The 12,555-nt window shown below is 43.6% G+C and overlaps 1 protein-coding gene across 1 annotated transcript in view; it reads left to right on the forward strand.

Moving 5' to 3' along the window:
• LOC126195807 (tubulin beta-1 chain-like) overlaps positions 1-12,555 on the forward strand; it is a 60,027-nt gene that overhangs the window by 35,553 nt on the left and 11,919 nt on the right. The window contains exon 3 of the mRNA XM_049934443.1: positions 8,607-8,933. Within this exon, the coding sequence (XP_049790400.1) occupies positions 8,607-8,933 (327 nt within the window). The remainder of the gene's footprint in view (positions 1-8,606; positions 8,934-12,555) is intronic.

Below are 12,555 nucleotides of genomic sequence, written 5' to 3' on the forward strand. Positions count from 1 at the left end.
GAAATGTAGTTTCCTTACGAAAGATGAACGTCACGCTCAAGCTGATCATCAGGGGAGACTGGAATTAAAATTCCAAAAGATTACTTTCCAGGAAAAGCCAGTGAAACATATTAGTCTTTCGCACATACATCCCAGTCCGCCTCCGTGACTGCCGTGCTGAGGACCAGGGTTCGACTTTCGGTACTGTCAGAAATTGCTTATCGGTGGGAGGACCGGAACGGACTGCACTCAGCGTCGTGATGCCATTTAAGTAGTGATGCTGTAAGAAGTAGTGATGCTGTAAGAAGTAGTGACATCAGGTCTGATACCCCTACGACGACCGGGAGAGCGATTTGGTTACACCCACCGGTCCATACCGCATCCAATAGAAGCTATTGCTAGAGGATGAGACGATGGTCGGTTGATCCCGATTGTTCCATTTGTTTCCAGGACGACTCTGCTTTCCTTCACGTATAAATCTCGCCCAAATGACCGCAACGGGAAGACCGGAGTTATAACAGTTCACAAGGGGACTTAGCGGCGGTCATTCCTCTCGCGCACTATCGTAAATGTATCAGGAAAGGAGCAAAGAGTTGTGGATGACGTATCCCCAGCCTGACGCAGTAAAGTAGCTTTCCAAGGAGATGTATTTGATTATGATAGGCCTATACTTTTTCATTTTATGGAAAGTAAATGACACGGCCTGTCAAAACAACTTACACATTTCTTATCAAAATACGCCTTAATCGAAAGTAAACAAACTCGATATTCGCTAGACGAAGAATGAGATGAGCTGAACTTTCATGTGATTGACATTTAGGTATAACGATCGGTTATTTTACAGATCAGCTCCAAAGCCAAGCACACGAACTTTTAGCAGAAGAAGATAATTAATAGCAGTTGCGGTATTACCTTCAGAGCGCCAGCAAGCTGAAAGTGCTTCGGGGGTTCAATAAATTTCAATATCCACAAATTCGGATAAAAAAATTGGGGATGAGAACAGCGTATCGCTAATATAATCAGACGGCTAATTATGGGTGAAGTTATGCTGAATCTTATGCCACTTGGAATAAAGGAAATCCACGCTGTCTTCTTCGGGCCAGTACTGTATCGCACATGCATCATGGCTCTAAGTTAGTTGTGATCTTCATAGAAAGATTGGATTGATTAGTTATTTAAAAAAAATACGTGTCATTTTTTGCAAAAAAGGAAAACGTAAAGCCTAGCATCTGGCCTTTTCAAATTCATACAAACTGTTTTAATACACCTCACGACAAATAAACTGAAGTACCCAGAAGACGTGGTAAGACGTCAATGTAACTTCGTACACGTGCATCAGAGTAAGAAGATGAAACACCTACAGCTGTCCTTAGGGTGCCTTTTATTTGTATGGCTACCAGCTTCGGTGCTTCATTGCAACATTATTCAGGCTTTACCTGATTCAAAAGGGGCTAATACTATGCATCAGTGGCCAACATAACCAGTTTACACAGACTGCCTGTAACTGTGATGTTGGCCACTGATATAACGCATATACGGAAGGTGTTAATCACTTTAGCATCAGCTAAGGCCTGAAGGTGGTACACTGAAACGGCGAAACTGGTAGGCATACAATAAATGGCATCATAAGGATGGCTGTAGGTGTTTCATCTACATCTCATCTACATGATACTCGCAAACCACCTAATGGTGTGTGACGGAGGGTACTTTCGGTACCACTATCTGATCCCTCCAACCCTGTTCCACTCGCGAATAGTGCTTGGGAAGAATGACTGTCGGTAAGCCACTGTTTTAGCTCTAATTTCTCGAATTTTTTTTCCTCGTGGGCAAGTAATATATGAAGTTATGTGTTGTTCGACTCATCATGAAAAGTGCTATCCCGAGATTTCAGTAGTGAATGCCTCCGTGATGTACAACTCCTCTCTCTCGTAACGTCTGCCAGTGGAGTTTGTTTAGCATCTCGAGTAACACTCTATCGCCATCTAAACGAACTCGTGACGAAACGCGCCGCTCTTCGTTGGATCTTTTCTATCTCCTCTATCAGTCCTACCTGATAGGGATCCCAGATATATGAACAGTACTCAAGAATCGGGCGAACAAGCGCCTTATAAGCCACTTCTTTCGTATGTGAGTTACATTTCCTTGAGATTCTTCCGATGGATCTAAGTCTTGTGTCTGCTTTTCCCACTGTCTGTTTTATGTGGTCATTCCATTTAAGGTCGCTCTGCATAGTTACGTCTAGAAATTTTACGGCAGACGCTGTTTCCAGCTGTTTGTCATCGATAGTGTAGCTGTACAGTAGTGGGTTTCTTTTCCTATGTATGCGCAATATGTTACATTTATTTACGTTCAGGGGCAACTGCCAGAGCCTGCACCATTCATCAATTATCTGCAGGTCGTTCTGCAAATTCTTACTATCTTCTGGCGTTGATACTTTGATATAGACAACTGCATCATCTGCGAATAGCCTTAAAGAGCTTCCTACGCTTTCTATTAGATCGTTTATATATATTGTAAACAGCAGCGGTCCTATACTGGTACTTCGGACATTAACTTTACATCGGTCGATTTTGTTCCGTTAAGAGCGATGTGAGTTCTATCTGCAAGAAAGTCTTGAATCCAATCGCATGTCTGCTCCGATACTCCGTAAGCTCTTTTTTTTTTCGTTGAGCGGCAATGAGGGGTGGTGTCACATGCCTTACTGAAATCAAGGAACGCAGCATCAACGTCAGCACCGTTGTCCACTGCGCTGTGGATCTCATGGAGCCGGCCGCGGTGGTCTCGCGGTTCTAGGCGCTCAGTCCGGAACCGTGCGACTGCTACGGTCGCAGGTTCGAATCCTGCCTCGGGCATGGATGTGTGTGATGTCCTTAGGTTAGTTAGGTTTAAGTAGTTCTAAGTTCTAGGGGACTGATGACCACAGCAGTTGAGTCCCATAGTGCTCAGAGCCATTTGAACCATTTTTTTTTTTGATCTCATGGAGGAACAGAGCGAACTGTGTGTCGCAGGATCTCTGTTTACAGAATTCATGTTGATTTTTATAGAGGAGATGTTCATTTTCCAAAAACATCACAATTCTTGAGCATAAAACATGTTCCATAATTCTACAAATCATCGACGTCGACTATATAGGTCCATAATTGTGTGGATGGGCTTTCTTAAAAACCGGAATGGCCTGCGCTTTTTTCCTGTCGTTAGGTACCTTTCGTTACTCAAGAGATATACGATAAACTACTACCAGAAGGGGAGGCAGTTCTTTCGCGTAATCTTTATAGAATATAATAGTAATCTGATCTGGTCCTGACGCCTTTCCACTACAAAGCGATGGTACCTGCTTTTCAGTTCCGCGATAGGTTATCTCAATATATGCCATTTCGACGTTCGTACGACCGTTGAAAGGAGGGAAAGTGTTACGATCTTCCGCTGTGAAACAGCTTCGGAAGACCGAATTCAGTATTTCGGCCTTCTCTCTGTTCTTCCGTTTCGGTGCCGGTGTGATCGCTGAGACAATGAATAGAGGATTTTGACCCACTTACTGATTTTAAATACGACCAAAATCTCTTAGGGTTTTTACTCGGGTTAGTAAGAATCATTGAACTCTTATCTAATTGCGTTCCTTACGCTCATTTTCACTTCGTTAAAAAAAAAAATGGTTCAAATGGCTCTGAGCACTTTGGGACTTAACATCTGAGGTCATCAGTCCCCTAGAACTTAGAACTACTTAAACCTAACTAACCTAAGGACATCACACACACCCATGCCCGAGGCAGGATTCGAACCTGCGACCGTAGCGGTCGCGCGGTTCCAGACTGAAGCGCCTAGAACCGCACGGCCACAATGGCCGGCTCACTTCGTTCAACTTTTGTTTCTTACGTAAGTGAACGGCTGAGGTCCCCCTGACCTCCGATCACAAGAATGGACATACAAAACCGTGCATTAGTGTTTTTTGTTTATAACGTCACCAGGTGTGGTAGTTTTCAGGTGTGGTAGATTATATGAAGAGCGTAAACACCGTCGGGGGTTAAGTGACCACTGGAAGGACGAAAAATGTTCAAATGTGTTGAATTCATAAGGGACCAAACTGCTGAGGTCGTCAGCCCCAAGACTTACACACTACTTAAACCAACGTTATGCTAAGAACAACACACACCCCCATGCTCGAGGGAGGACTCGAACCTCCGGAGGGAGGAGCCGCGCAATCCGTGGCGCCTAAAACCGCACGGCCACTCCACACGGCTACTGGAAGGACAGGGAGGTGTCGCGTGTTCGTGTGAGACAGCGTTATCAGAATCTGACACACTTCGCGAGGGGCCTCTCTGGTATCTCCATTTGGCCACCTTAAAATAATGCTAAAATCTCGTTTCCTTCTCTTTCACTTGCGAACTCAGAATATTGCGATGTGTTTTTTGATGAATGGCGATTTCAAGTTGTTCCAGTAAGTCGAGTCATCTCCCGTTCTTTTCCTGCCCAAGATTTTTACGTCTTCTTCTATTCCCCTATTTCGTTTACATGGATCGCAACAGCTGATTTATTTAAATGAATTTTTATCTTTCTTGTCTCTGGTGGAAAATGTTCTGTATATATATGGTGCCGGGCATCATGCATTGCACATCATTTGTAACCGTTGTTGACAGTTATCTTCTTAATGATGTTTAGTTCCGCCTCTTTATTCTTCCTGCCCATTGACACATTGTCTGCTGTTTGTACAAAACTATGGAAAGAAGCTTTTTTATAAACCTATGGATGGCACGAATCACTGGAAATTAAAGCCTCATTTCTCACCGGTTTCCTGTCAACGATAAGTGTGTGCCCGCATCTCGTGGTCGTGCGGTAGCGTTCTCGCTTCCCACGCCCGGGTTCCCGGGTTCGATTCCCGGCGGGGTCAGGGATTTTCTCTGCCTCGTGATGGCTGGGTGTTGTGTGCTGTCCTTAGGTTAGTTAGGTTTAAGTAGTTCTAAGTTCTAGGGGACTTATGACCACAGCAGTTGAGTCCCATAGTGCTCAGAGCCATTTGAAGCATTTGATAAATATGTGCTTATATCCCTTCTTAGTAGTGGTCAAATTGAGGAACTGCAAGCTGCTGTCAGTTTCCTACTCCAATGGAAACTCCATTTTTCTACGGACGTCGTTCAAGTTTTTTACTATTTGTTCTGTTAGGATGGAGCCTTTTTATGTAAGTTTAATAAACTTAACAAAGACGTCATTAATGACATATTCTCCTTCACTATTTACAACAGTATGTCGACGCTGGGGTGCCTTTCCGATTCCGCTACTGTAGAGATCACGAGGTTTTGAGGCGAAGAACTCGTAGAGACATGCTCGGAGCTCATTTTCATCCAGAAAGGAAGCTCACTGAAGGTAGTTCGATAGTGAGCGGAAAAGGTGAGAATCTGAGAGCGCAATATCAGTTGAATAACGTGGATGCGGAATGACTTCCGAATCCAACTCCTGCACAGTGTTTTCTGTCCGTCTAGCAGAATGAGGTTGTACATTATCGTATAGTAACATAACTTCACGCAGTCTTCCTGGTCGTTGTTCTCGGATTCCCGCTGCAAGCCGTCTCAGTTGTTGACAACAAATGTCAGCAGTCACGGCTACATCTCGGGGAAGCGATTCGTAGCACACTAAACCGTCGCTTTTCCACCAAATGCATGGTATTATCTTTCGTGGATGCGCTCATATCTTAGCACGGCGAGTTGCTGTTTGTATGGGCTCAGTCATTCGTTTCTTTTAGTTATGTTAGCATAAAGACACCATCGCTCGTGACCAGTATCGATACATGGTGAGAATGGCCCGTGTAGTTCACAGCCGGCCGTTGTGGCCGAGCGGTTCTAGACGCTTCAGTCTGGAACCGCGCGACCGTGGCGACCTCTCCTGTGGGAACCTCTTCATCTCAGAGTAGCACTTGCAACTTACCTCCTCAATTATTTGCTGGATGTATTCCAGTCTCTCTCTTCCTTTACAGTTTTTGCTCATATTCCTTTTTTCTCCGATTCTGGGCAGAACCTCCTTATTCCTTACCTTATCAGTCCACCTAATTTTCAACATTCGTCTGTAGCACCACATCTCAAATGCTTCGATACTCCTCTGTTCTAGCTTTCCCACAGCCCGTGATTTATTACCATACATTGCTGTATTCCAGACTTACATTCTCAGAAATTTTTTCCTCAAATTAAGGATTATGTTTGTCACTAGTAACAGAATTCCTTAACTTCATCTACTTTGTTACCAACAGTCCTGATGTTAAGTTTCCCGATATCATTTCTGCTGCTTCTCATTATTTTGATCTTTCTTTGATTTACTCTCAATCCATATTCCTTACTCATTAGACTTTTCATTCCCTTCAGCAATCACGTAATTCTTCTTCACTTTCACTCAGGATGGTAATGTCATCAGCGAATCGTATCACTGATATTCTTTCACCTTGAATTTTAATTCCTCTCCTGGACCTTTCTTTTATTTCCATCATTGCTTCTTCGATGGAGAGATCGAACAGTAGGGGCGAAAGTCTACATCCCTGCCTTACACCTTTCTGAATCCGAGCACTTCGTTCTTGATCGTCCTCTTTTATTACTCTCTCTTGGCTCTTGTATATATTGTAAATTACCCGTCTCTCCCTATAACTTATCACTACTTTTCTCAGAATTTCGAACATCTTGCACCATTTTACACTGTCGAACGATTTTTCCATGTCGACATATCCAATGAACGTGTCTTGATTCTTCTTTAGTCTTGCTTCCATTATCAACCGTAACATCAGAATTGTCTCTCGGGTGCCTTTACCTTTTCTAAAGCCAAACTGATCATCGAACACCTCCTCAATTTTCTTTTTCACCCTATAACTTATGTTCGCTTATTGTAGAGAAAACTCCTGTTTTCACATAATGCAGAGGTTCTTAATTTAACTGGTGAGTATTTTCCGAACTTTAATGTCAACTGTGTTTCGATTTCCCGTTTCCCAGTGAATATAGCTGAAACATGACAAGCCGGCCGCTGTGGCTGAGCGGTTCTACGAGCTTCAGTCCGGAACCGCGCTGCTGCTACGGTCGCAGTTTCGAATCCTGCCTCGGGCATGGATGTGTGTGATGTCCTTAGGTTAGTTATGTTTAAGTAGTTCTAAGTTCTAGGGGACTGATGACCTCAGATGTTAAGTCCCATAGTGCTCAGTGCCATTTGAGCCATTTGCAGTTCACGAGCCAACTGATGACGAGCATTCAGAGATGCATATATCGCCACCCGCTGACTTTGTTGATTCTTGCTTAGAGCATGCACTACCCATACACCCGAATTTTGAACATTACACATTGCACGCGTATGTCGCACGATGGTGCAATGATGACCGTTCATCACATTTGTCAATTCTTGAGTATAATAACGTGGATCATTGTGGATTAATGCGTTTAAACGATCTACATCAGAACCCGAAGGTCTTCCTGTAAGTGGAGGGTCATTAATGTCAAAACGATCCTCCTTACTGCGATAAAACCATTTTCCTGCCGTGCTCTGTCTAGTGGCATTATCCCCATACACGACGCAAATGTTTGTGGGTGCCTCAGCTGCTGTCACCCCTCTATTGAAATCAAATAGAAGAATATGTCAGTTATCTTCGTACTTCCATATTTAAACTGGATGAAGGTGCGACACAGCTGGTATAATTTTTATTAAAAATGAAATTCCTCCAGCTGTACTTTAGATTTTATATTTACTTCGCTACTAGTTCCGACGTTGCGTCAACACCATCTTCAGGCCCGTACACTTTGATGAAGTTTAAACTTCGAAAGTTTGAACTTCACACTAGTTACTGCCCGCCATCCTTGTGAAGCACGTGTTGGTCTCACCGCGCACTGCTAGACTGAGCCACACACACCTGATTTCATCAAAGTATACGGGCCTGAAGATGGTGTTGACGCAACGTCGAAACTAGTAGCGAAGTAAATATAAAATCTTAAGTACAGCTGGAGGACTTTCATTTTTAATTTTTAAAAAACTGTCAGTAATGTCATGATTTCTCCACTCGGCACTCCATTTTCTAGTCTCTACAGCTCCAATCACTATTTCCAAACGAAAATGGGTAAACTCAAATAGCAACAGTAAACTACAAATAAAAAATAATAATGCATAAATAATCGTATAGAAAAAAACAAACTAAAAACTTTACGAACTCATGCAACTGCCTAATATATCTTCTTCGGCAACAAAGTATCGTCTACGTCGTAACGTTTATTACAAACAGTTTTACCCATAATAGCTTGGTCAGCCATCAAAACTTTCTTTTCTAGGTGTCTGATAAAAATGTCAACCAAGGTCCCTGAACTGCTGTACTCCACGGCCAAACATATGACTTGAATATAAAACTTATGATTCAAAGTTAAATGATTAAAACTTATAATCAGCTGTAAAATAACATTGAATTCTATGGTCTCTCGCCTTGAAATTTTCCAATATTTAAGGGAATTTCTGCAGACCGCTTTCTTTACGGGAACACTGAAGTACAGTTTCTTAATATTCAGTGAAACCAAACTGGAGGAGATGCTGCCCGTTATTACTGCTAAAACATTACGACCCTTACCTCATATCCTTCAAATGGACCTGTTTTACATCTGTTGTGGTGGTCACACTGCCTGCAGGTTCCAGCTGACGCACTCCCTGGGCGGCGGCACCGGCTCTGGGATGGGCACGCTGCTCATCTCCAAGATCCGAGAGGAGTACCCGGACCGCATCATGAACACCTACTCAGTGGTGCCATCACCCAAGGTGTCTGACACCGTGGTCGAGCCCTACAATGCGACGCTTTCCGTGCACCAGCTGGTCGAGAATACCGACGAGACCTTCTGCATCGACAACGAGGCTCTCTACGATATCTGCTTCCGTACGCTGAAGCTCGCTACACCCACTTATGGCGACCTCAACCACCTCGTCTCGCTCACAATGTCGGGAGTGACCACCTGCCTCAGGTACGTCCGATGCTGTTTCTCCGCCGATCCTAGCGACATTGGCGCCTCTCCAAACAACTGAAAGATGTTTAGATCGCAGTTACTGAGAGGCTCTGGCCGGTTTCGTCACATCTTTGGGTAACCTGGAATGTATGACAGGAAAAGCTCTATGATACAGTATAACCAAAATCCTATCTTCAAATAACTTTTGGTACAATAGATAGTCTACCTTCTCAATATGTTAACAGAATAAAAATACTCTTCAGGTTACTGTAATTTCTTATTTACTACACGACAGGTTTCGAATCCTAAAGCTTCAACTTCAGGTGGCACCGAATAATTATGGTAAGAAAAAAGGTTCGCGGTCGAGCCAGCCAGTCATGGATAGTACAGGGTGATTCAAAAAGAATACCACAACTTTAGGAATTTAAAACTCTGCAACGACATAAGGCAGAGCTAAGCACTATCTGTCGGCGAATTAAGGGAGCTATAAAGTTTCATTTAGTTGTACATTTGTTCGCTTGAGGCGCTGTTGACTAGGCGTCAGCGTCAGTTGATGCTAAGATGGCGACCGCTCAACAGAAAGCTTTTTGTGTTATTGAGTGCGGCAGAAGTGAATCGACGACAGTTGTTCAGCGTGAATTTCGAACGAAGTATGGTGTTAAACCTCCTGATAGATGGTGTATTAAACGTTGGTATAAACAGTTTACAGAGAATGGGTGTTTGTGCAAAGGGAAAAGTTCTGGACGGCCGAGAACAAGTGATGAAAATGTAGCACGCATCCAGCAAGCATTTGTTCGCAGCCCAGGAAAATCGACTCGCAGAGCTAGCAGAGAGCTGCAAATTCCACAATCAACTGTATGGAGAGTGCTACGAAAAAGGTTAGTTATGAAACCTTATCGTCTGAAATTGGTTCAAGCACTGTCTGCAGCTGATAAGATTAAAAGAATCGATTTCTGTGATTTTATCCTTGCTCAAATGGAAACAGATGAATCTTTCGTTTCAAAGATTGTGTTTAGTGAAGAAGCAACTTTCCACAGTAATGGGAAAGTCAACCGTCACAATGGCTGTATATGGGGCACTGAGAATCCGCGGGAAACAACCCAGTATGAACGTGACTCGCCTAAGGTGAACGTTTTCTGTGCCATTTCAGCCAATAAAGTTTTTGGTCCCTTTTTCTTCGAAGGTGCTACTGTAACTGGACTACAGTATCTGGAGATGTTAGAGAATTGGCTGTTCCCTCAGCTCGAACAAGAAGCACAACAATTCATATTTCAGCAGGATGGAGCGCCACCACATTGGCACTTATCTGTCCGTAACTACCTGAACGTCAACTACCCGAGGCGATGGATCGGCCGCCAGGCAGCCCGTGACAGAGCACTTCATCACTGGCCTCCAAGAAGCCCTGATCTTACCCCCTGCGATATTTTCTTATGGGGGTATGTTATGGATATGGTGTTTCGGCCACCTCTCCCAGCCACCATTGATGATTTGAAACGAGAAATAACAGCAGCTATCCAAACTTTTACGCCTGATATGCTACAGAGAGTGTGGAACGAGTTGGAGTATCGGGTTGATATTGCTCGTGTGTCTGGAGGGGGCCATATTGAACATCTCTGAACTTGTTTTTGAGTGAAAAAAAACCTTTTTAAATACTCTTTGTAATGAAGTATAACAGAAGGTTACATTATGTTTCTTTCATTAAATACACATTTTTAAAGTTGTGGTATTCTTTTTGAATCACCCTGTATAACCAATAACCGGGGCTCCCGCCTCAGTTACGTGTCGTGATGTCGAGATTCTATGATGGCACCTGAATATGCAGCTTTAGGCTTAGAAACCGGTCGTGTAATAAATGATGGGCAACTGATGTGCATTTTTATTCTGTTAATATGCCCAGTGACTTTTGCAGCTGTCGTCTTCTTATTTTTCGTCGCAATCCCCTTGAAATAGCCGACCAACACGTTCACTCAGCGCACACTTTCGTCAACGTTGTGACTTAGCGGATGATGTTCTCCACTTTACCGTATAAATCTTCGATACGGTGCCTCTTGGAACACTATACATTTTGGCTACCTTGGTTACGGTAGTATCCACCACACGAACACCAACGATTTGCCAACGTACGAATTCACTAAGCTCCGGTATAATGCACTCACAACACAGATAACTTTTCTGATGACGAATGATACTTCCAACATATTGAGGACATTTCACAGGTGCCGTTTATGATCAAATAAAACAGCGCCGCCGGCCGCTGTGGCCGAGCGGTTCTAGGCGCTTCAATCCAGAACAGCGCTGCTGCTACGGTCGCAGGTTCGAATCCTGCCTCGGGCATGGATGTGAGTAATGTCCTTAGGTTAGTTAGGTTTAAGTAGTTCTAGGGGACTGATGACCTCAGATGTTATGTCCCATAGTGCTTAGATCCATTTGAATCATTTAAAACAGCGCCACCTGCAGAGTTGGCTATAATTTGCATTTATGTTCAAGCCTGTGTCTCTTGTGGAGTCCCCATATTATTGTATTATGATCATGAAGTAATGGATTCATCAAACGTGTACGTATTAGTCTGCAGTTTTCATTGCATCGCGTTTCATTATCACACTTCGCCAATTTCCCATCCACTGTTTGTGGCACCGAGTCGCTTCGCTGATGCGCTGATGTACTGGGGCCACCAGCTTTCGCTTCCATACTCCCCAACCGCTGCCAAGGTCACGAGTAGGAGTGTTGATATTTTTAAAAATATCCGGAATCCGATATTTGATAAGGTATCATTATCGGCACTCGATATATCAGAAGAAACTATCGATACATAGACGAGAAAAATATGGAGCTACCCACCTATAAAAATATCGGGATCCCAAAAAACAATATTTTTAATTAAAATACTTGAGCAATTTAAACAAAGAAATAGTCACCCTTCAAACAAAGAATATTTAAAGGTACGACACATTTTAAGTATAAGGTTTTAGATCCGTATATTTAAACACTGATTTGTTATTAGATATTCTGCACATGAACAAGGTAGCTTCCTGCTTATGCCCCTTAGAGCAAGAACTGGAGTGCCACTTACACGCAGTTACCATAGTTAGCAAAGTGGTTATCCCAAAGCGCGAACGTGCATCGTTTAAGAGGTGACCGATGGGTGCGTCGTTCGGTTTCGTCACACATCGGATCTGTCTGAACACTTCATGCCTACTTCCCAGCTTTTTAATTCTGCAAACTCCAGCGACCTAGCAGTTGTAGTGTCAACCTTGCGTGGTGATGTTAAACGTTCCGATTTTTGTTGGTGGCACTGAGCGCCAATTAAGTCAGCATATCGCCTCACACGTCCCCGCCCACCACAAAAATCTTGAATGAGATATTCACTCTGCAGCGGAGTGTGCCCCGATATGAAACTTCCTGGCAGACTAAAACTGTGTGCCGGACCGAGACTCGAACTCTGGACCTTTGCCTTTCGCGGGCATGTGCTCTACCATCTGAGCTACCCAAAGCTGTGAGGACGGGACGTGAGTCGTGCTTGGGTAGCTCAGCTGGTAGAGCACTTGCCCGCAAAAGGGAAAGGTCCCGATGTTCTAGTCTCGGTCCAGCACACAGTTTCAATCTGCCAGGAAGTTTCAAAAACAAATCTTGTCATTTAAAT

This window comes from Schistocerca nitens, chromosome 7 (genome assembly GCF_023898315.1).
Source record: "Schistocerca nitens isolate TAMUIC-IGC-003100 chromosome 7, iqSchNite1.1, whole genome shotgun sequence".
Lineage (NCBI taxonomy): Eukaryota > Metazoa > Arthropoda > Insecta > Orthoptera > Acrididae > Schistocerca > Schistocerca nitens.